Raw genomic sequence first — 25,882 nt, forward strand, 5'->3', positions numbered from 1 at the left:
AATTCTAGTAAAAGGGATCTCAGACAGACACTCGCGTCAAAACCATTCAGAAGCTCCCTTCCACCCGGGCTTCATCCAGAATTCAGTGCTGCCATTAAACACTGAAAAAGGAAATGCTCCCTTTGCTCTCTCATCTACGTAACACACGGCACAAATAAAACAAAATTATTGTCTGGGGGGCTGGTGGTCGGAAAAGTCATTTTTCAAAAGCACCGAAGGGATTAACTAGCCCAAGCCTGAAATCTACTCACCATCGTGGAAACAAACCGATCTCTATATATTTGGGTATTATATCGTAAGTGCACCTAGAGGCCTCAACTGAGATTGGGACCCCACTGCTCTCAGTACTGTTTGTACACCTATCAAGAGACAGAAGCAATTGCAAATCTCAGGAGACAAAACAGACAAAAGGGAAGGGAAACAGAGATATGAAGTAACTTGCCCAAGGTGAGCCACCAGGCCAGTGGCAGAATCTGAAGCAGAACCCAGGTCTTCGGAGTCCCAGATCTCTGCCAAATCCACTAGACCCACTGCCTCCAATAACATCATCTCAGCAAATAACTGTCTATCTTTATGAGCGACCAGTACAATGTTTTGTTCCCCAAAAAGGAAATCTGTCGGGTGCCTGGGAGATTTCACTCATCCGTTTACTTGGTCTAAGTGAACAGGCAAGAAGAATTTTGAAACTGCTCAAACTCCTGTAGAATTGGATCTTTGAGCTGAATTGTAAATTGGCCCCGCGTACACTTGCCTGTTGTGCCGCGCCCTGAGAGGGTCACCAGCAGTACAGACTGAACCAGTATGGGGACCTGGGGGTTCGGCTGTGAGCTGTGGGTTGAGTTAAAACCTTGTTGAAACCGATGTGTGAACGAGGCCTTCATTTAAGACAGCTGTAAGAAAAGTTAAGGGGCAACAGAGTCTGCCCCATGGGGACAGAAGGGTCGACTGGGTATTGTGACCAAGTAGGTGTGGGTCCGTCAGAGAACACACAGAGACAAAATTGGGGTGGGGGGAGCAAGAAAACCAAGCAGTAACCTGTGAGGGCAGTGTGACCCTGGGGCTTTAAGCTAAGAAATGGCCCCTTTTTGTTCGTTTCTTCTGCATTCAGAGTCAATAAACAAGGCTGCAAGAAATAACTGGCTAGGACCAATTTTTACTCCCAGCTGGAAAACCCCCCGAGCCCTGAACTATGATTAGCCACTCAGGGCAGAGGAGGAGCAACCGTTCTAAAGCACGAGCCTCTGCACTGCCTGAGCTAAGAGGGCCAAGGCTGTAGCACGCTCATCGATCCATCACAGGGCCCAGCCACCACCAGGGGCGGGGAAGACAGTGCCACGCAGAGCGGGTGTGCGTTACACGAGCTATGCAGAATCCAAGCTGGTTGTATGTCCTGCCCAATGATGGGCTGATCATTTTGCAAACAGTCTCGGCTTCCAGCAGCAGTAAAAGCGCTTTCAAACCTTTTTTTCGACACAGATTAGGAGTGAACTTTTACCTTTCCAAAATCCCGCACGTCGAAGAGGTCAAAGGGGTCAAACAGCTCGCTGTTCCTTAGCCCAAATTTGTCATGACAGACTTTTAAGAACGTTCGAATGTTCTTCAAACAGAGAAACTGCAAAGAGAGAAAAAAAAAAGAGATATGGCTATAATTCTGTACGAGTAATTTACTGTAGACATTAATCAAAATTCACATGCAACAGGAAGTGAAGAAGAATATGGGAACTGGCTGGTGAGAAGATGCATTTGTTTACTGAGCATTCTAGTACAAACAGGTTCCTCACTCTGTGTGTGTGTGTGTGTGTGTGTGTGTGTGTGTGTGTGTGTGTGTGTGTGTGTGTGTGTGTGTGTGTGTGTGTGTGTGTGTGTTCGTTCAATAATACCATCAACACAGGCTCTTTTGGAAACAAAACTTGAAGTTCAAGTGCGTGTTCACAAGGCATAGGGTCTAAACAACTAAAGAGCAGGATGTTTCCTTTTCAAGCTCTAAGTTGACTACAAGTTAAGCTAAAAATTATATAAAAATTTATTACTGAGTTTGCAACTAATGACAATTTGAATCTATTCCATGGCTCCCCATGCAAGGCTCAGACATTACACGGAATACGAGTGTACACACACACACACACCATATAGTTACAAAAATAAAAAGTACAAGTGACATGAACAAAGGAGCAAGGAGAGAAAAAAAAATTTTTGTTTTGCCCTCTCAGGTCAGAAACTATCGGCAGCTGATCCAAACAGTACTTTACTTTCCCCCTCCAACTTCTTCCAATGTGCTGACACGTCAGCTAATTGACATGCTAGAAAACAGAACCCCCAGCACATTCCAGAGATGATAGCTGCCATTCTTGTGATCCAACCTGAAATGAAGTTGGTGGATGGTGGACCAAATCAGAGGCAGGTCACCAAGCAGAGACCCTTAAGTTAAAAAACAAAAACAAAACAAACACAGAACAGCAAGTCTCTCACAGTGAAGATTGTTTTCACAGTGTTTTGGTCATCGTTAATTTTTAGCCCATCTGAATTCTCATCTCATTTGTGACCACCGTAAAATACTTAAGATTGTTCAGCCACTAGTCATACGGCTCAAATCGGCTGAGTAATCCAATGCCGCTTAAAAAAAAGATGCCATCTTTGACAATAGCAATAATGGATTGTTCCACTGTGACCATGTGTGCGTGACCTTCAGGGGTCTTGTAATCTGGGAACACAGAGGGCTCTTTCTACACTAATGTATGGCAACAAGAAAAGAAGGGATCAGAGGAGTAAGGTGTTGCTTCAGTTGTTTGGCTCTCACCCCTGTTATTAATTAGAGCAGACTGAATGACTGCAGCAAATAACGTATTTAATTAATTTCACCTTCTTTCTGTTGGCAAGTTTTCCATGCAAAATTCTCCAGTGTACTCATTATGCAAAGTTCTCCACGGATTTCTTCAATTGCTTGCTCATCGACAAACGGTTCACAAATATTCTTAATTCTCACATTGTTACATAAATGAACCAATCAAGGAATGGAAGCAATGTCATGTGACTACTCAGGGCAAGTTTCAAATTGCATATTTGGTTGCAACAGCCACACAGTGTGTGTTGGGTCAGTAACATTGTAGTCACATGGTACTGTTAATGGTCCCCAACTGAACAATTTAGCATGGTAGAAATTGCTACTTGCAAACTTTACAAATATGCAATTTAAAACCTACCAAACAAAAGTTTTGCAAAGAATGAAACCATAACCTTCTTGGCCAACTCGTATCTCCACAAAGAAAACAGCATGAAGTGTGCCAATAAATATAACCCCAAATGCAATAATATTTAAGGGGTCAGGCATAGGATTGCCAGGTGTCCAGTTTTCGACCGGAATGCCCAGTCAAAAAGGGACCCTGGAAGCTCCAGTCAGCACCTCTGACCAGGCCGTTAGAAGTCTGGTTGGTGGCGCAGCGGGACAAGGCAGGCTTCCTGCCTGCCATAGCTCTGTGTGGCTCCCGGAAGCAGCAGCATGTCCCCCCTCCGGTTCCTACGCTTAGGGGCAGCCAGGGGATCCTCATGCTGCCCCCGCCACAAGCGCCAGCTATGCAGCTCCCATTGGCCGGGAATGGCAGCCAATGGGAGCTGCAGGGACGGCACCTGCAAACAGAGCATTGCACAGAGCCACCTGGACACACCTCCGCATAGAAGCCAGAGCGGGGATGTGCTGCTACTTCCGGGAGCTGCTTGAGGTAAGCGTCACTCGGAGCCTGCACCGCAACCCCCTGCCCCAGTCCTGCTCCCCACTCCCCCCCAAACCCATCAGTCCCAGCCCAAAGCCCCCTCCTACATCCAAATCCCTCATCCCTGGCCCCACACCCCCAGCCGGAGCTCTCACTCCCCCACTCTTCATCCCACCCCACTGAAAATGAGCAAGTGAGTAAGGGTGGGGTCCTCTGAGAAGGGGTGGCAGGGCAGGGGTGTTTGGTTTTGTGGGAGTAGAAAGTTGGCAACCCTAGTCAGGCAGTGGGTTAGAAAGACCACTTCATTAATGAGAAACTAATTTAAACTAGGCAAACAGGGAGATTGTGTCTTCCAACCACACAGTTCCAGCAGTAGGCAATAAAACTCAACCAATAAACACAGGCTAGAAGCATTACATCATCAGAATCATTATAAACCTCAGGACATTCTAATTAGTTGAATAGACCTGGGGCAGAATGATAGTGGGAGTGATTGAAAAGACAAAATTAACACTGACTAGACTCTACAGAATTGTCTTACAACATACATACGGCTGGATGGGTGGGTATGCGAATGCGTAGGGTTCATACTAAATCCAGTCTTCCAGGCCTCTACAGGAGCTTTCAGCCTATGCAAACTAATTTGTTTATAGAAGGGGTCTGTTTTTTTGTTAACGTCTCATTCATCTCAAATTTCCACTAAGTATTTACTTTAAATCCTTTTAAGCCTCCAATTTGAAAAGTTAATGACACAGGTTTTAACCATAATTACAGATGATGAAAAGCGAGCTTCCTTTCATAATCCTGAATGCAAAACAACTGCCTTCCCCTTTTGCAGTATTCATAGCATCCGCCTCACCCTGTTGTCCCAATGCACAGGCAGAAATAAGGGTTGGAATCTACGGACAAGAATGACTGTCTCTCGCAGCAGTGGATTCAAAAATCTCCCCTGGCAGACAGAGGACTTAAAAACTGAACCCCCAAGATCTGTGCTGTAGAATTTCAGTTCAAATTCTTTGAAGAACTCAGCTTCACAGCATCTGAGTTCAGAAAGATCAAGGAGCAAGCGCAGCATCAAAGCAAACTAGAAGTCTTCTGCTGACAGTATTTTCACTGGTGAGTGGGCATGAGCCATAACAAGATTTTAAGATTATTTCTATCCAACCTATCTAATCTCATCTCACTGGAGAGGAGCAAAGAGCAAAAATAATAATAATTGAAAACTCCATCAAACAAGAGCTACCTGCTGCTGTCATTGTGCATCTTATTCAAATTTGGAAGCTATCATGCTGGTGGCTCCACTACCAATTGCTAAATTAGTGCAAAAAAACTCCCTTTGCGTTTGTATCACAGTCTCTTCTACTGCTCCAGGTAACATCTGTGGAATACATCAAAAACCACAGTGCATATGCAATCAGACAGTTGCTGAGTTCACACAGCTGACAAGAGTCCAGGAAGAATTCAACTAACCATTTAAAGAGCCTCTGAAAAGGCTGATGGAAGAAGGAAAACTTTCTACCAATACACTTAGATGGCCTGCATCACGTTAGCATCCAAGCATGATACAGTCAATTAATTTATCTTCACCGCAGCACTGTGCAGTAGGAAATTAGAATTGTCCCCATTTTACAGATAGGGAATCTGAGACAGAGCAAGGTTAAACAATTTGCCCACACAGACATATGCCACAGAGCTGGGAACTTAGGGTACGTCCAGACTACCCGCCGTATCGGCAGGTAGCGATCGATTTTTTGGGGATCGATATATCAATCCCCGAACGCGCTCCCGTCGACTCCGGAACTCCACTGGAGCGAGCGGCGGTAGCGGAGTCGACACGAGGAGCCGTGGACGTCGATCCCGCATGGTGAGGACGGGAGGTAAGTCGGAATAAGATACTTCGACTTCAGCTACGGTATTCCCATAGCTGAAGTTGCGTATCTTACATCGACACCCCCCCCCCCAGTGTAGACCAGGCCTTAGCCTAGGTCCTGAGTATCAGTCGAGTGTCTTAACACAAAACCTGCCTTCATCTCTACAACTCTGACACCTGTATTAAAGAGAGCCAAGTAACTGCTTCTCACCTTGCTACAGTACAACCATTGCCTGGTGATCCCCACCTGTATAATACGTACACTTATCCACTTCACATGGACATTGAGGTGTTTTAAAAATATTTCTGAAAGATCGTTAAATCTTTTGGTTTAGACGGTGCTACAGAAGTTCCACCTGTTAATTAGCTACAACTGGCTGAGCACATGCTGTCATGGGGTGATTGCAATGGCTAGCAGCGTGCAAGTCACATCAAAATCCATGTAACCAGCTAGTTCAGCCCACGCCTAACTTAACATCAGTGGGACTCTCACAAGCTTAGAGCTGTGCATGTGATTAGGTACGTTGCTCAGCTGGAGCCTCGAGGTCCTCCTACCTCCCTCACTCCTAAGGCAGGTGGGAGTTCCACACCCTGCAAGGACAGTACAATTTGTTGCATTCTTGCCTTCACTTGCCCTGGAGTCCTGCCATCCCTATTTGTAATGGATCACACGTGCTCACGAGGAAGTGCACAGATTCCGTCTGGAGAACAGAGAGGAGGTGCTGATGTTTCTTTTAAGTGTCCCACATGGTGACATCAACATAAAAGCCTTTTAGCCAGGGCAGAGATTTATTTCGGAAGCCTGGCAGCTAACTGTGCTGTTCTAACTCTTGGCTCCCTGAAAGCTCCCAGACCAAGAGCCAGCTGACTGGCACCTCCACATACCTCTGCTGAACAATCCCGCCATTCATTCCTGTGGGCGCTGAATGCTCCCCTCTCTTCCACTGCACACACTTTTGACAGAATTGCCACTAAGTACGATTATGACAAGGACATGAACTTAAACCCCCTTCTCCTCCAAACTCCTCTCAAATCTCATTTGTGCTCACGTCTTCATTGCTTATACCTCTTAATCCACCACCCCCACTACTCATGATAATATAGGTGTAGAGTGGATACATTACGCCAGTAAATCTACACTGGTATTATCTAGCTGTGTGAAGCACTCTGGATCCAGCTCTCCTCTCATTTTAACAGAGGTAACTCAACCAACATAGGACTGGAGGGGACCGCCTAGTCATTGAGTCCACTCCCCTTCTATTGCAGCACTCCCATCATATGATCCCATTCAGAAATTAATTATATTATTATAATTGGAGATATACCTATCTCCTAGAACTGGAAGGGACCTCGAAAGGTCATTGAGTCCAGCCCCCTCCCTTCACTAGCAGGCCAAGTACTGATTTTTGCCCCAGATCCCTGGGTGGCCCCTTCAAGGATGGAACTCACAACCGTGGGTTTAGCAGGCTGATGCTCAAACCACTGAGCTATTCTTCCCCCTCAAATGTAGACAGCTCCATTTTAAAACTAGTATGGTGGTTTGTCCTCACAGCTCCTATTGGAATAGAGGATCTACACCCGGGCAAGAGAGGAGGCTTAGCCCTACATCCTGGATGAAAAGCAATTGTGTTGCAGGAACGCTTCACCCAACGCAGAGGCTCTTACAGCAGTGACAGGAGCTGCTCTCAGATGAAACAGACACATTGTGTGGTTTTGGGAGAGGGAACTGATTTTCCTTAATTGTCAGTTCCACATGCTGCACATCAGTATGACTGGTGACTCGCCCAAGGAACAAGAAAACCCAACACCACCTTTCCCAATTAGTTGTGAAAGCGGACACCTTGAGTGACAAATGCAACTTCCACAGCCTTACGGAAATCAGCATCTCCTGGCACCACCTCGTCTGGAGCAGACACTTCCTTTGAAAGCGCTGACTTTGTGGAGCGGCACTACAGTGGGAGTTAGTGGAATTGTGAAAGATTTGGGGGCGACATCCTGGCAGTGCTTCGTTAGCCAATGAAGAATTTAAAACCGGGAGGACCTGGGGATAAACCTTCAGCGGCGTGTAGGGGAGAGCAAGAAAAAGGTTTAATAGAATGAAATTAGTCCTTGAAGCCAATCAGAACAAGAATTAAGATTCTTTGGTCAGCTCTGATTAAGAGCATGATCCCAGGAGAGCTGTAATGGGTCCTCCGTTATACAGGCTACCTTGAAGGAGTCCCCCAATTACCAGCTTTCTTCAGACATGGAATCATCATTACAGTCATGACCCCACTGTGCTGCTCTTTGCAATGAAGCAAATGAGGGCTTGTATTTAAACAACTGAGCTGGTTTTTATGGCAAAATTCCAGAACCCAGCAATGAGAGTCGGCTGTAAACTGCAGCCAGCCCCAGCCTGTTCCACTACCATCCACGACCCTATGCAGCCACACCCATATCCTCCGCCACACACTCATGCGCTCTGCAGCAAGCTGGTCCTAAATTCCATAGCGAGACTCCCCCGATTTCTGGGACTCGGATGTGTGGCAGTGGCTTCTGGCTGTGTTTATTCCCTAAATTAAGGTTTTCACTGTATTATTTATTGTTGTACTGGATTTAATCAGTACAGTGGCTCCTTGGGTTATTTGTTTTCATATAAAATCAGATTTATTTTGGGCTGCTGCCAAATTTTCAGCTTGCCACAACATTCTGTACTGAAAACACCGAACTGCATTGGAAGAACGTTCGGGGAAAGCGGAGGAGGGGACAAGTGGGTCTATTTGGGCTGCTGGCATTCGGGAAGCTGTTGAGGCTCTTGGCACATCGATGCAACTCTTTTTTCAGTCCCCTTTCGTGGAGGGAATGAATATGAAGGTAAAGTTGGGGAGAGATGGAGATTAGAACGCTGAGTGCTCCAGAAACCAGCAGCCTGGCCCACCCCATCTCCCAGCAATGAGCGCTACATTGGCTGGATGTTTCAGAAAAGCCAATCAGTAGAAATAGAGGGGAATTTTTCAAGCTGACATTAGGTTTCAGAGTTCATGATTCACCGAGATGAACATGGCAGTTCACTGCTTAGGGTGATTTTGTTTCAAGACCCAGGCCTCAACTTACATCCTGATCACATTTCAAAGGCTTTCTTCACAACCACGAGGCTTACGGACACCAGGTATTTTTAATCAACGTTTAAAATCAGAAGCACCGTTCTGCATCGCAATGTAGATTCTGTGACACTGCTGAGTACACGTGGATTGGTGCACTTAAGTAGACTTGAGTATGCTTGATGTTACTTAACATTGCTAAAATGGGCCACCCATGATCCTACATGCCCACCCTTCTACAGACATTCTACGTGAACTCACAGCTCCTTTCCTGTCCTTAGTCCAGCTATAATGTCAGCAAGGTTATCCGCATTCCCCCATTTAGGCCTCAGTCCCACAGCCCTAACTCACACAAGCAATCCCATGGGAATACTTGAATGAGCAGGAACTGGAGAGTTCCCGGACTGGCTCCTTCTGGACTAAACAAGATAAAAATAAGTTTTATCATCTGATTAAACACAAACCAACTAGTTTAGGTTCCAGCAGGATTCCGGCCTCATTAGCATTCAGCACCTGAGACAAAGGAAAAGCAAATAATCCCAACCACAAGGCGATCAAAGGAAGTGCCTCAAGAAAAACAGTCATTCCCCTTGTAGTCTGGGTTTAGCCTAATGGATCTCCGTTGCAACCTGACCTTAAGTAATCTGGCACATAGCCCATACAGCAGAGATATCGGCAGCTGTGTACAAACAGCTGCACTTCTCCAGCAGACTAACCTACTTCTCAGCCCCAATCAATTACAAATCCTGAGAGACCTTGTTTAAAAAAACCGAGAAGAGCCAAACCCTCAAGGTGGCTGCAGAGTCTAGTGAAATGCACAGGAATTATTTGGTCGTTACATGTCTGCGAGGAAGGAAACATTCAGTCCGGTTTCACCTAGAAAAGCAATGAGTCTAGCAGGGAGCTTGCCATGGGCGGCATGTGGACTTCTCCATTGGGGAGGCTGCGTGTGCCCGGACCATGGCCCCGGCCCTGCTCAGCCCCACGCTCCGTCCCCAGGCCTGCTTGGCCCCCTCCCGGCTGCTTGTGCCTCTTTACCCCCTCCCCCACCTCTTCACCCCCTCCCACCAGCCTATGGCTTACTGCTCACGCAGGCCTCTTCACCCTCTCCCATGAGGCCCCCATGCTGGTGGAGCAGGGAGGGGAACAGACGGAGCCTTGGAGGAAAGAGGACGAGCGGGAGTGGGGCCTGGGGGTGGAATATGAGTGGGGTGGTGGCGCACTCCAAAGGCAGCAGGCTGGCTGTTTGGGGAGGCCTCTTATAGCTCCATAGGCGATGGGCTACCCATTTATTAATTCTAGTCCTGTAGCACCTAGAATTCCCAGCCGAGATCAGGGCTCTCTTGCGCAAGGTGCTGTACAGAAATCATCCCTGCTCCAAAGAGCTTGCAGTAATACATAGAGACGACAGATTTAAAAGTGGGAGAAAGAAAGGGTTACCATCCCCATTGTACAGAGGGGGAACTGAGGCACAGAGAGACTATGACCTGCCCAAGGGCACACAGGGAGTTGGTGGTAGAGTTAGGAATTGAACCCAGCGTGGAGTCCCCATCCAGCACCTTAACCATATGGCCACCCTCCCTCTCATTTGAGTGTGTATTTGCTAAACAATGGAAGGGGAATAGCTTGGTTGTCTAACCATCAGGTCTCAAGTAGCTAGACCCCACTCCCAGAACCATAGCAAAGCCCGCTCAGTCCCTCACCCTTCTATCACAGATAAATGGACTTCTTTGCAGTTGCCAGGGAGGGTCAGGTAGGGTCTTCCAGCAAAAGCCTGAAGAAGCGCAGCGTTGGCCTGTACATTCCCTAAACAGAGGATTTACCAGAGCGTCCAGAGTCAACTCTTCCCCTCCCCCAATGGCTGTGGTGCGTTGTACATCAGATTAGCTACCATCTCCCGCCTCGGAGATGAAGCGTTCATTCACACACACACCCCTATTTTGCATTCTTTGTCATGAAAGGTGATGAATACAAGCAGAGCTTAAATTCGTTTCCTGGAGCCTTTCCCCAACCCCCAACACACGGGGCTCAGGGCTTCAGCCCCAGGGGGTGGGCGGTGTGTGCGCTCCCTCAGGTTTGAAAATAATTTCCAGATCTCAGCTCCAGATGGCTCCAGCTGAATTTAAGCCCTGAATACAAGGGACCAGGTCCTCAGCCAGTATAAATTGGTAAACCTCTCGCTCCAGCTGGAGCTATATTGCTTTGCACCAACTGAGCATCTGGCCCAAAATCCTTAGCTAAATTTTGGGGTGTTGGCATGGATGAAGGGTGTCAGGGTACAGCGCTAACAATAAAAGCAATGTTTCAGAGTAGCAGCCGTGTTAGTCTGTATCCGCAAAAAGAACAGGAGGACTTGTGGCACCTTAGAGACTAACACATTTATTTGAGCATAAGCTTTCGTGGGCTACAATCCACTTCATCAGGTGCAAAGAATGGAACATATAGTGAGGAGATATATATACATACAGAGAACATGAAAAGGTGGGAGTTGCCCTACCACCTCTAAGAGGCTAATTAAATTAAGATGAGCTACTGTCAGCAGGAGAAGAAAAAAAAAGAACTTTTGTAGTGATAATCAAGAGAGCCCATTTAGGAGACAGTTTGACAAGAAGGTGTGAGCAATGACACATTTCCTCAACAGATTGAACGCTTGAGATTAGCCCACATCCATCCTTCCCCATTACCAGTCATCATGAGATTCTCCATATGACTAGACACAGTAACACCTGGGTTGGCTGGACAGCTGTGCTTCCCCATGGTAAGACTTTCCCAAGCTCGTGGGTAAAGGTCTAGTACATTGCGAGTGCTACCGGAATCAAACAAATAAAAATAGCTTCTCATCGCCCCCAGCATTCTTGTCCTTCCTTTAACTCTACAGAGGAGGGATCAATATAAACACCAAATATCCCCGAGTTTCTGTAAAGCCAATATACCTCGAATGTTTGAGAGATTCTTTTGTTCAAGAAAATGAACTCTGTGCAGCAATATTTTAGTTTATCGTTAATATTTTCTCAAACCCTGAGGGCCCCAACCCTGGAAGGTAGAACAGGACATTCACCCCGGCAGCTGTGTAATAACTGAATGACTTCCAGCATCAGCATCATTGTATCTGGAGTCATTGCATTTAGAGGACGGTATCATAAGTGCTTTTGATAGGGAGGCTAGTGGGCATTCTGAAAGCTCTCAATAGAAATTTAATAAAGCAGGAAATAAGCTAGGAGGAAAGAACGGGGCAGACGGTATGATGGATGGGATGGGATTTCAGAAAGGTGGCAGCTTTGGCTCCCAAGCAAGGTAGGACTTTTCTGCAGCAGGGAATTCACGAGGCCAGAGTTAACTCTTCAGGGAGGAAGTACGTTGGAGGGGCTGTGTTACACACAATAGAACGGGAGGGCTGGGCATCCAGCCATGTTGCTGACTGGACTTGGTCCAAGCTGTGGGCTTTAAATGGACCCTGCAGCATGCAAGGAATGCTGCAGCTTTAATGCTGAAGATAACACGGTGACGAATGACAAAAGGAACTTTCTTTAGCACTTCCTGACCGTGATGTAAGATTTCCCCTTATCTTGTGGCGAGCACAGCTCAGAAGCACAGAGCCAAAGGAAACCTCTAGCGGGAGGCCATGTGCATCTGTTCAATCACTGCTTTCATGTCAGTGAAACAAAGACCAGATTGGGGGAGGGAGGAGAAGAGTCGCCACCATGGAGCCCAATAGATGAAATGTAGAAATTCACAATGATTAATGAGGCAGCAGGTATCATCATACAGCACAAGCTTAAGCCTTTCATGAGACTCAATGGGCCTCAACTCCCAGTTACATTAAGACACCTTTATGCCACTCTGGCGGCATAGAGGGGCCCTGGGAGAGGGCAGGAAGGAGGACATGAACCCCAGAGAGCACACCCTGTGCAGGAGTTTCTCCCTGGCTGGGACTAGGTCGGCAGAAGAATTCTGCACTGGCCTTGCTACCAGCCCCAGGGATAGAGGGTGTGTGGGAAGCGTGTCACGGTCAACCACATGGTCCATAAGGGGCCCTGGGGAACGGAGTGTAAAGTTAGATTCTGCTCCATGCAGCTAACCTCCGAATGAGGCATTACTCAGCAAATTCCAGAAGAAGCAGAAGAAATCTGAAAGATAACCAGAGCTGACGTGACACTACCAATAGCGTCAAATCCTCCATAGCTTCATTCATTCTCAATTTGCCCCACTGTCTCTTTCATACAAAGCAGCAGCCTCCGAGATGATATATGGTGCCACCGTCTCCAGAATTTTCTCGTTTAAAGCCCATTTAGGTTTAGATTCAAGCCGCGGCTCATCAATTATCTTGGACTGACAGATAACGTTTCTGGTTGTTACGACTTCAGATTTATCTGTTGAAAAGTGGGGACCGGAATTATTCTTGAACAATTAAGTGCTAAGCAGGCTATAATTTTTCCCCATTCGAAAGACATCGCCTTTATAGAATGCTCACGAGCTAGGAATATTCCACTTAGCAAAGCTGATTAATGAAGTCGAAACACTGTGTATGGACTTCACAGAAGCTTTCCCTCTCCCCACAACTTATCAGGTTTTAGCAATACCGAGGGATGAAGAGCATGCAATGGTTGATTTCAATCATTTCCTTCAGCAAAAATGGAGAGCTTGTCTATATGTGGAGTCTAAGAAAAGTTAAGCCAAAATAGCCAAAAGGTATGACGTGAAAAACGAAAGTTTAAACTTAAGCTACAGCAAATTAAGGCCACTTCCTTCTGATAGAGAGCACCCACATGAGGATTTAACATGCTTTAAACTTATGCATCTTAAATTCACATCTTCAGTGAATTCAGCTTCACTTTCCTAAGCATTCTCACGTAAACAAAGCATTGAAGGTTACTTAAAAGGCCAATAACCCAAAGCTTGCAACAGAACTTCCTATTCCACAGCAAAATTATTTTACTCTTCATTTGGGCTGAAACTCTGCACAGGAGAGAGCCTGGACAGAAAAGTGTTTAAAGGATCCATTTTAAAAATAAATAAATCAAGTATTCAAACATTATTATTTGAAAAGAGAAAGTAAGCCTAGTGGTTGAAGCACAGGGCTAGGAGTTAAAACATCTTGAGCTATAGGCATGACTCTGCTGCAGACCCATTGTGCAAGCTCAGGCAAGTCAATCAAGGTGTCGCTGCCTCAGTTTCCCCTCCATCTATAAAATGGGGGAGGACAGAAGTTACTGCAGGGTTAGGAGTTATTGATGCTTCTGTAGCCCTTCGATCATGCAAAGTATAGGTGGTTGCTAGGTATTTATTTCAGCTGAGGGTCTCAAAGTGCTGAACGAAAGGACAGGTTTCTGGTTAAGACACTGGATTGAGACTCAGGAGATCTGGGTGCATTCAATCCTTCACGTTTCCATAGACTCCCTCTTGGACTCAGTTCCCCGTGCCTCAGTTTCCCTCCTGTCAAAAGGAGATAATCCTATCTTTCTCCCACCCTTTGTTGTGTCTCCTAGATTGCGAGCTCTCCAGGGGAAGGACTGTTTCTTGCTCTAGGTAGGAGCAGGCACAAAGGGATCCCAAATCTCAACTGTGGCCTTGTGTTACTTGGTATGAGATGCCCATAGTTAATGAATAAAACAGAAGGCACTGTCTCAGTTCCTGAATTGTTACAAGGGGCAGGGGATTGGGTTGCAGGTGCCAGTTTCTTTTTAGTGGCAGATGAATAAAAATACAGGTTTCATATTTTGAAATGGAAACAGAGCAGCTCCCTGTTTGTCCAGGGTTTTCACTCTATTTGTTGTTTTAAGAGTAGCACACAAATGAGCAAAGCAGACAGTTATAAGAAAAATCCCCATCAGCTCACAGGAGCTTTTGACTCTTGCTTACTCTCTCAAAGGGAAAAGGTCTTTCATATCAGGATAACAGTCCATGCGCTGTGATGAACACAGGCAGCTGCTGCTGTGAATAACCTAGAAAATATGCTGAAGTCCAAACCTTCCACCTCGAAGGAACCTTTATCTTCGTTTTCCCCACCTGAGCGACTGGCTCTTGCAAATCTACTCTTGCCTAATCACAAGCAATTAACTAGAGTTCCCGGCCCTCTCACAAAGAGACAGGTCTCCCTGGAAGCAGAAGTTCAAGGAAGTTGGCTCACAGGTGGCAGACTTGAGCGGAAGAAGGTGACAGACAAGGGAAAGCAGAAAAGAAACACCTGAAGAGATGCACAACCAGCTGAAAAGGAGACCGGACACTTCAGGTTTGTCTAAACTTTGGCTGGGACCTGTGATTGCCAGTGCAGGTGGGCAGACATGCACTCGCTCAGCTCAAGATACACCCCCCTGAGCTCGACTCGAGGAAGGCAGGCAGGCGTGGATGCGGGCAGCTAGGCCAAGCCGCCCACTTGGCTACTTTTCACATGCTAGCGTGCGCTGAGCTAGCGTGAGTTTACCTGTGCAGGGAATCACAACTCCCAGCGGCAGGGCAGATGTACCCTTTGGTTTAAATCAACTTGTTTCTACTCCCGTGCTTTGGAGATAGACAGCTTTACAGGGCCCGATTCTCGCTGCTGCCGAGGCCCCTTTGTGCTGCTCTGGCAGCGGAAGGAGGCTTTCAACAGACCCCTGAGAATCCCCTTTACTGAAGGGCCCCACGCAGCTGGTGCTGAGCTGGCATCAGAACTCTCTCGCATGCCCTGCTCCCCAGCCTCAGGGTAGGGGCCACAGAGTGGGAAGGAGGGGATGGAGCTGGAGACCACCACTGCGCTAAAACAATTGTCTGTGTCCGTGTCCCATTGGGGGCAGAATGTAAACAGAACAGCCTCAGATGCACTAACTTGGGGTGGAGATGAAGGGGGTGCAGCTGGGTGACCCCCAGAACCTGGGTAGGGCAGGAGCAGAGTTAGCTGAGCATCAGGATCACAGTATGTAACTGTCACCAGCCAACAAGTAACGGAAGGGCCGAGCACAGGCACAAAGCGGAGGCAGCTGTAGACGCTTGTTCCACTTTATCCTTAGAAAGATCAGCAGAGCCTGTACTTCCCTTGTGGGCCAGGGCACAGGCGGGTCTTGCTTATTTTGCTCCGTTACATAAAAACGGGTCATAAAAAGGTTGGGGGGAAAAAAAAAAAAGCGCAAACACCAGGCAGACGGGTTGGAAAAACTGGAAGCAGAAATGGGATCTGTCCAAAAACACGCGAGATAGGATGGAACACTAGGGCAGAATGAAGAATGCTAGCAGAGCCGTGGGTACCAAGGTGGGCTAGGGAAAAGGGTTGGGAGCAATTCTTGGCCAGCGGCCCCTCAGAAACTCAGGCTTGAGAACATCAAATGACTTCCCCTGAAAAAGCAAGCAGGTCTATCCAACTCAACAACCCTGCCGTCCACTGGACACAAGGACTGTGCTGTCTCAAGCAGCAAGGCACGAAGCGGTTATTAAAGCAGGTGCAGCGGGAGTCACACAAGTATCTGGAGACATGGCCGCTCTCAGCTGACATGGGTATTTGCCTTCGGAACCTTGCCAGCTACCTTTTCACAATGGGTGGCTCCTATTCTCTGCTATCGTTTACATCTCCTGGAGAAAACAGAACAGCTTGCTAAATCCAGGCAGTTTTTGTACTGTTTGCCCAGAATTAGGTTTGCATTAGTCAGCATAATGGAGAGGACAATATTGTGTCTGTGGGTCATTAAATGAAGCTGAGACACTCATTTGAGTGCAAGCATCCAACAGCGGAAGATCAAATGAGGCCAACTGCAATGGGCTCTGAGATCTATGGGTGAAAAAGGCTACATAAGGATGATGTATTATTAATTATTATAGGAGCGTTTGCATTGTATTGCCCTGAAGAACGAATATGAAATGTTTACAGTGTCAGATTCTCTGGTTATCCTGAGACACGAGAACAACCCAGAACCTCCACAGCAGCCACCCAGACTTTGGTGGTTCCAATAAAATGGATCATGGATCCAAACTACTTGTGGTTTTAAGGTTTGCAAACCCCAAAACCCTGCACTGAGGTTTCAGAAATCCCAAACCCAGCCTCCACACCATATCTAGTATCACCCCAGGCAGCTGACTTTGTTCCAGTCAGTTACATTTTAGAATGCGTCTTATTTAAAGACATCTGCCCTATCCATTCCCAGGAGCAATAAGAACTTTTCCAGAGTCCAGTGATCCTACACCTTTAGGAGTCCCCAGGTGTCCACTAACCCTCCCTCTAACTGAGTAGGGCTGGAACAGCCAAATGCTCCTTGGAGCAGTCACCCTTATTCCTTGCATAATGCAGGGGTGATAGAGACGGATGCCCCTTCATCCTCCTAGACTGTGAGCACCCACACAGTTTGCACAGCACTCAGACTCTCAGGAGCAGGATTAGGAAGGACACACACATACACACACACACACACACACACACACAAAGTGCTATGGGTTGCAAAGGGGCAGTGCAAGACTTAGGAATGGGAAATCATCTCCCTGTGCTGCAAAAATACTTTGCCTTTATAGTTTGCTCTTTACTCTCCAGTGGGCTTCTCCTAAGCCAGCATCTCAAGGTAAAGGAGTGGTGAGACAGGCCCTGTTCTCATAGTTAGGAGCTCCAGTGGGTTGTATCTTTGCTGGATCTGTCCTCACCAGTGCAGACCTACTCCTGTTTACTGGACATACGAAGACAAGGCACTCCCCGCCCTCTCCCACCCCCGGGCATTCCTTGTTCCTTAAATTCAGACAAATAGGGCTCTAGGGTTTTCCTAAATTAATATCTGCCCATCTGGACTCAGCTAACATCTGGGAAGGAATGGATACTGGACCACACCACGAGTGGAAGGAGAATCCCTCCGAAGGTCCTTTCCTAGCCCGCTGTTTTACCCTTCTGGCTACTAAAGAGGAGCCCTACACCCTAACCAGATTGGCAGAGCTACCCTGAGGCAAGCCACGTCCATTATCCACACCTCTTTGATGAGAGCGCATCACAACATTCTGAAAAGCATCACAATATGGCTTACGGGGGTTGTCCACATTCCCCATCAGGCGTCCAGTAGGGTCTCTCGCTCACAGAGCACGTCAGTATCAAACACAGTACAGGCTGGGTTGCTCACTGGGTTTGCATCTGGCCCCAAAGCAGAGCACCATACAGCTGCAAAAGCTGGAGAAAGACTAGGGCAGGGGTAGGCAACCTATAGCAACCGTGCCGAAGGCGGCACGCGAGCTGATTTTCAGCGGCATTCACACTGCCGGGTCCTGGCCACCGGGCAGGGAGGCTCTGCATTTTAATTTAATTTTAAATGAAGCTTCTTAAACATTTTAAAAACCTTATTTACTTTACATACAACAATAGTTCAGTTATCTATTATAGACTTATAGAAAGAGACCTTCTAAAAACGTTAAAATGTATGACTGGCACGCGAAACCTTAAATCAGAGTGAATAAATGAAGACACGGCCCACCACTTCTGAACGGGTGCCAACCCCTGGACTAGGGCTTAGAGGCAGCTTGCTGTTTGCACTCCAGCTAAGAATGGAAAAATGTATCATAAGGCAACATCAAAGCAACACTGATTTGTTTTCCATGTAATTTGTACTTGGTACTCCTTCGAAGACACTCATTTTGAGTTTTAAAAACTCCTGTGTGTCAACAAACAAGGCATATTAACCCTAAGGGTGCACTCACGTGTAACACAAAGCTGATCTCTTTGACAAACAGCAAAGCCCTTTTATTTTGCTCCCAATGAGAGAGTTTTTTAATCCAACTACTTTCAAGGCCAGCACTGAACCCGGGGAGCTAGACAACACGTGTATACAAACACACTCTGGGTGCATCTGAGTCTGCAAGACAGCCAAACCAGATGCCAGGTTTTATGTGCATATTTACTGTAAAGATCAATGTCCACAATACTGCTGAGATGAGAGGCAGGGCATCCCCAGACCAGGAATGAGAACTTTCTGTAGGGCTGGTTCACGTCATACAGATTCTGGGCTGAGTCACTCTGATGATCTAAAATTCTCACCCCACCCCACCCCCAATTAACGAAAAGTAGAATGGACCTGTTCCAAGGCACCAGCTTCGCGTACATTGCAACTCACTACGTGCCTTCTCTTACCGACTGCTTTAGTGATTCATGATTTGTATTCCGGCAATGCCTAAAGCCCCAAGTGCAATCAGCGCTCCAGAGAACTAGGAGCAATACAAACTCATAGTAAGAGATGGCCCCTAAATAGACAGGCAAAGAGTGGAAAAGGAAACAGATGCAGAGATGAAGGCGTTTGCCCAAGGTCATGTAGCAGGTCAGTGGCAGAGCTGGGAAGAGAAGCAAGGCCGCCCAGTTCAGTCCCCAATCCACTAGAGCACCCTGCCTTTCTCTTGTCGTGGGGATGCAACAGGGCCTGATCCTTGAAACAGCCGAGTGCTCTCCATGCCAGAGCCTCTTGAATGGGAAGTAAAAGCCCATCAGCACCCCCGCAGGATCAGGCAGAGTGTGAACAACAGCAAGGGAAACATTTGGCCTGAGCATGTCTAGCCTAGGTCCCAAAACAGCCAGCGGTCACCATTAAAAGCTCATGATTTGACACACTCTCATCTGCTTATAAATGTACTTGTCATTAAGTATATTTATGCTCCCATTATCATCATGTGTAAAGCACTCCACAGTTTTTGGGCTATTAGACTTTCCTAGTCTAAGTGCAGGAAGATGCCGGGGTTACTGAATGCACCACGGTGAAGACAGTTTTTAACGTTGCCCCACTGTATGTTATTGGCAGCGATGAGCAAGAGCCTTAGAAGATCTGGAGATTCCTTTCAGAGAAGCATTCAGATGTTTGGCTGCTGATCCAAACCACTTGAGTCTGCAAAATAAGACTGGAAATCATTGGAGATTTCTCGTATTTCCTGCTTCTGGTCACACCAGAAATATAAAAAGGGCAGCTTCTCCCACAGTATGTCAGAGCTGCAGCTTCCTGTCCCAGCTAAAAACTCAGAAATGAACAAGTAGGGGAGGGTGGGAGAAGAGAAATTACATGTCATATTGATTAGATGAGTCCAGGCTGTATGTTCCAGACCGTAAGGGTTGGAGCTTCATCAGAGCCTAGCTTTTGGTTCAGCCCATTATTAGACAGAAGGACCAGAAGTGGAATCCAGATCTCTGTTCGTTACTATGATTATGTGCACATCAGAAACACACAGGCAACTTTCCAGCTCTCTTGTTCTTGCCCCACCTCCAAATAATTTAGGTTTGCTGTGATTGCAGTTTGACACAGAGTGAGAATTGCATTGGTTTTGCTGTATGTTTTTACCCTGCGGGAAAGTGCTACAGAATTCGTAGGAAGAAACCAACCAAGGGTTCTACAGAAGTTATTCTGAAAAGCTATTTTCTGGCTTCTCTGCTGTGGTGCACTGTGAGGATAGTCAGAGATGGCCCTTGTGGGGAGGGGGGAAAAAGGATGAGGGAGATACCATTGCCCTGAGCAGGGAAAATTTCCACTTGTGAAAAAAGCCTTTACACCATTGGCTGAGGACCACACAGGTGCAGCCCACTGGTGGCCATTTCCTCTACTTCTGCTCCTCTGATCACTACCTGTGGCTCAAGAATCCACACCTGGCTCCCTGTGAACCCCTCCATCAGGCCTCAGTATTATTACTGTGGTCGCACCCAGGAGCCCTGGTCACAGATCAGGACCCTACTGTACTAGGCACCGTTCAAAAGACACCAAACAAAAAGACGGCTCCTGCCCCGGAGAGCTCCTAACCTAAGCAAGCTCTCCGCAGAGTTCAGGCAGGGGAAAGGATCTGCCCCGCAGAATTCCTCAGTGAGTCTTTTAAAACCCTGTCACACAATTTAATTGAGGGTGGAGACTCCAGCTACCGAATGCTACTGGTTATTTGAAAAATTACAAAGTACCTATACAGGACTGGAAAAAAAAAAGGGGGTGGGGGGAAAGAGTCACACAAAAAGTTTCCCTTTTTCATCTGAATTTCATTTTAGTCCATTTTTTTCCTAACCAACTCCAACAGAAAGGTTATGCGTCTATCAGGCCCTAACCCAAAGCTGTTGACCTCAGTGGGAAGACTCTTACTGACCGTCAATGGGCTTTGCCTTTTCCATCTGGGGGACACAGTGCTAATGAAGGCATCCTCGCCTCTTAGGAAAGAATAACCCATTTATAACACAAAGTAAGTGTTTTTCCTGACTACCAGAAAACGGGGACACTTATATGTGCCTTTTGTAATCTTCACTTCAAGATCTGTTTGTTACTTTCCTTTTCAAAGTACAGTTACAAATACAAGGAAATTAACTAACTAAACATTAACTGTAAGTGGCACAAAGCTTGTGACACTAAGAGGAAACAGGAAATTTGAAAGCTCATGTATCATCCTTAATGTATGCATGAGACGAGAAGGCAAAATGAACTTTGATCTCCTGGATTGGGGTGGGGGGGCGGTTAATATAATTTATGTCATAGCTGTATTGTCATTTCAATGCAGCTTTTCTTCCCCTGCTAGGAATGGAAGAGTGTAATTTATTATTGCAGAACACCATGTATTATTTCAAATCACTCAAATGTTGTAATGAAAGCCAGGTGAAAAACAGAAGGAGAAAAACTGTCACTCCTCAGTCATGACATCATAACTGTAAAGGAAACCCTAGTTGTTGGAAAGGGCTCGGCGTTCTGCATTCAAACAGATGTAGACCTGCCATAATCGATACCATGTGCGGGTTTGAATGTCTCTTCTCTGAGCTTAGCAGGGCGTAATGAGCATGTGCAGCTTAGTGGGCGTTCTGTAACGGCCATTCAGTTACATGACATAACTGGAAAGTAATACGTGGCTTTGTAGCTATTTTATCTTCCAGCTTCTATCCTCTAGTGGCAAACAACGCAGGTACTTCATGAACTGTGGTTCCAATAGTCCTGGCTAAGCCATAATACGCAATTTTTCTAACTTAATGGAAGATCTGGAATCAACCTGCCCTGATCCCATCCTAAAATTGGAGGCAGTTCAGATTCAGATGTGGAACTGGGACTCTGCAGCCATCCTCCCTTGCTCTCTTTCTCAAGAGGCAGCATTGCCAAGTGGGTAAAGCACAGAACTACGGGTCTTTAGACTTGGGTTCTAATCCTGGCTATGCCTTTAATTCAGGCGGTGACCTTAAATCACTTCACCTATCTGTGCTGCTCCATGTTCAAAAGGAGAGCACAAAAGGCGTATTATTATTATTACGGAGATCGGTGCATAAAAGCCACCGCATAGGTCGGTGCCAAGCACTATTCCTCTGCCCTGAATGGGACACCCAAACACTTCCTGTTCCGGAACACTCCTGAGTTATGCACCTGGACAGCATACAGCTTGTAACAGAAGTTGGCATGGGATTAGCTATGAACAAGGCAAAGCTCTCCAGGAATCTTCCCCTGCACATGGCAACATGACTCACAAGTTATCTGGGGTGTTTCCCAGAGCGAGTCAACAGCTGCCTTTCCTGGGGCAGAGGAGAAACTATTAAAACCAGACAAGCAGTCCTCTCTCAGACCAGTTCAACCGTCCAACTGCATGTTCTATTTCTCAGGGAACCGAAAGAGCATTAGGATTTCAGCGGCTATTCATTTTCTTCTACCAAATTTGTGTCAAAATATTTTCCCACTGTCCAGAGCGGCAAATTAGTACAGTTTTTCCTCTGAATTTGATTCAGTCTGTCACAGAACACTAAGTATTTTATTATTGTGCTAACGATGAGGCAACAGCTGTTTCTCCTCTTTTATTTAGCACAGGTCCAGAGGAAATATATTTTTTCTGCTGTTCTAATTTCACTGCCTATCCAAACTGTGGGGCCAGACTAAGATCTTGGATACGAACATGCAACTGCCAGGGAAATTAACTAGCACTGCATGCATGTTTCAGAGAGCAGAATTTGCCCTTTAGCATATGGGGTAAGTCCCGTGAGAGGCCAGTTTTATTTTGCTTTCTTTTTACACCTTGTCAATTATCCCTGATTCACGCTTAGGGGAGAAAAGTATGCTACAAAACCCCAGCACCTTCCACTTCCAGTTATTTTTGTAAAGTGGAATTTAATGAGACACACTGGCCAATGTTAACGTTGTACGGCAATGTTTCCTGCAGTTTAAAAAGGGATTGTGCCAAAATGAACTAAAGACTTCTTTATGTGGTGGGATAGTGACTTCTTTTTAAGGTTTCAAACATATAGTTAAATCAGATTTTGGTTATACAGCAGCCATTCAAAGCTATTAAGTAGAGCTGGGAAAAACCTGATAGGACACTGCCTCTGCAAACTCAAACTTTCTGAATTAGATCCAAACAAACCTGGAAAACTCAGAACCAGAACAAAGTAGCCCAGGTTTGCTCAAAATCAAACCCAGGCTCAAGGACCTGGAGTGAGTTTCAAGGCTAAGATTATATTAAAAAAATAAAAGCCTAATTTTCAGCCTTTTAAGCACCTGCCTGATTTTCAGATGTGCTGAACAGTCACCCAGTCCCACTGATCTAATTATTCACCTACTCTCCCCTCGCCAAACTATCCTGGCAAAAGTCTGAAGAGCGCATGTGGATGATGCATTAAACCTTGAAATCACTGAGCCTTGCAGCAAGCATGCCTAGTGAAGGCCGCATTCCATGTATGACCCTTGCACTTGCGGAGCTGTGGGACACTTGTCTCCTTGTATTTTCTAAAATGTGGCCTCCCCACTCCCAGAGCTGAGGGTGTCACTTTCACCTGTGCCCCAGAACTATCTGGAACTGGCGAGAACACTGCTGGTGACCTTCTAAATAATTTGAGAGAGAGAGAGAGAGAGACACACAGACACAGACACAGACAGAGTCTCCTCTTTCACCCAATTTGTTTTAAATCTCTCTCTGATAAATGTGAATATTCACCAGTAGCAGGAACATTTTTGGCACTCTGGAGAGGTAGACTTTATTCCAACATAGCACTTAAGCGACTAATATGATACAAATGCACTTTTATAGGATGTGGACAATTTACGTAAAAATGAATCTCCTGGCTCCTTTGCTCATCAAGCAGAATAAAAGGACAGCTCCTCACGTGGTGTGAATCAGTACTGCTCCACGACCCTGCTGATTCCTTGAAATAAGGTTCTGGATCTTTATAGATGGTATTTTGGAATTTAATAAGGTAAACATAAATCTATAATCTAATATCCACCTCCTAGCACACATTCAAGCCTGTCATATTCGCAGATCTAACATATTGCAAAGCTGCCATCTCTAAAACGAGAGAGGAAGGTTTTGAAGATCTTCACTTTCCTTAAAACAGGGAATATGGAGAGCCAGTCATCTCTTTAGCACCTTTTGAATGAAGTGTAATGGCATCCGGTGTAGTATCGTTATTGGAGGTGAGGGGGAGTAACTTTTGACATCCACATATTTTAAACCCTGAACACAAGCGTTTTTTCATTTTGTATTTCACACCTGCTTTGTGTCGAATATTTGTTTTTCCAACAATACCTCTTATCGCCACCAGATTAACTAGGACTAAAGTCCAGCACCCCAGAGTCTCATTTTCCCTTAACGCAAGAGAAGCGTTGAGTTTAAGACGCATGGAGAGGCTTTCAAACAAATGTCCACCCACCCTCTGAATTAGTTACAAATCCATGATCCACATTCAAAACTAACATCTTTCAAAAAGTGTTAACTGGACTATTTCACACAATTAGGCCAAGATTTCTAAGCATAACAGAAAGTTTTTAAATTGCTGCTCACTAACACCTTACTAAAAGCTCATGTTCCAAAACATCTGTTAGTCTATAAGGTGCCACAGGACTCTTTGCTGCTTTTACAGATCCAGACTAACACGGCGACCCCTCTGATCCTTAACACCTTCCTAGTAAATCATATGCTGTACAGAGTCACCTACTGAGCATGATTCTGCTCTGCCACCATCCACTTCAGTAAAGTTATTGCTGATTTATGGGAGAAACCCAAGCTCACATGAGCTCACGTGTGCACACAAAGTACATGATGAGAAAGTGACAAAGGTCAATTTGCCCTCAAGAGTTCACAATCTTGCCCTGCCTCCACTTCCAGGATCGTACCTATTTAAATCCTGATCTACAGACAGATTTTGTCTGGATACAACTATGGTTTTGTAGAGGTAGAACTAAGTCAGTTAGTGTGTGACTTTTAAAAAAAAAACCCAAAATAGTTATACCAGTTACAACACCTAGTGTTAATGCAGTTATGGGGTGTAGTTTATTCCCCTTCCTGCACTGGAAGTGCTACGCTGGTATAAACAGCTGTGCATCACTATAACCACGTTTACAGTAGGGGGTTGTACAGGTCTAGTTAAAGCAGTACAACTGGTGTGTTTAGACAAGACCTAAAAGACTCGTTGGGGAAGATGGAGACATTTTGTGCTTCGGTGGGAAGGGAAACGAGTGCAGCCTGAAACTGCATCTGATCGGGAATTTTCCTGCTTCCACATTTTAACCCAGCTATGAAAACCAGTTTCCTAAATAACAAAACAGGTTATCCTCTTAAAATCCACTTGCACTTCACTGCATCAGAGGTCATGTCCACCCAAAAGGACAATCCCCTCAACTTCTAATAGGAGCTGATCTATAAGTCAAAAAGGTTCTAGCCCAGAACAAAAGCTCTGACCACCAAACTGAAGTTATTTAAATCGGCCTGCTTAATTTAACTGACCTGGTCCACACCAGTATGCACCCAAATACAGGGTCCCACTACCCTATCTCCCCACGTTTTTACAAGGAGATGCCATCTGAATTCTGCCCCATTTTTCCATTTCCACATATCACCCAATTTAAATTCATTTTCACTACTTAAACTGCCTATATAGCGCCCATAAAAATACAATCTTTGCTCTGATTTAAAGTAATCCTTCTCTTAGCAACAGCCTGCAAAAAAAAACCAGTGTGAAATGTAAGGAGAATTCTCTAGATCATATGTATGCAACAGAGGAAAAGTTATGAGAGTAGCAGATAGCCACTGAAGATTTGTATTTATGCAAGAGACATGCTTCCTATTTGGCTACATATTGACTAACCCCTGAAGCTTGTAGTGAATTAAAGCAGGCATGGTACTGCATTTGCAAACAGATTCTCTCCTCTTAAAAATTGAGGCACAAAGCACAACATTACGGTGCAAGAGCCCATACATAGGCATTTGTCAGAATATAAGATATGCTCAATTCTACACAGCCTAAATCAAAGTTAATAAGAACATTTGTTTACAAGTCAGTGAGTGTTGTTTTTTCTTAAAAGAATCATAAAGCAAGTAAT

At 45.8% G+C, this 25,882-nt stretch overlaps 1 protein-coding gene across 2 annotated transcripts in view; it reads right to left on the reverse strand.

Annotated features, from left to right (window-relative positions):
* Nucleotides 1-25,882, reverse strand: part of VAV2 (vav guanine nucleotide exchange factor 2) — a 303,317-nt gene that overhangs the window by 242,358 nt on the left and 35,077 nt on the right. For both annotated transcript variants that reach the window (XM_039506402.1, XM_039506401.1), the window contains exon 2: nt 1,496-1,612. In XM_039506402.1, the coding sequence (XP_039362336.1) occupies nt 1,496-1,612 (117 nt within the window). The remainder of the gene's footprint in view (nt 1-1,495; nt 1,613-25,882) is intronic.

This window comes from Mauremys reevesii, linkage group 19 (assembly GCF_016161935.1).
Source record: "Mauremys reevesii isolate NIE-2019 linkage group 19, ASM1616193v1, whole genome shotgun sequence".
Classification (NCBI taxonomy): Eukaryota; Metazoa; Chordata; order Testudines; family Geoemydidae; genus Mauremys; species Mauremys reevesii.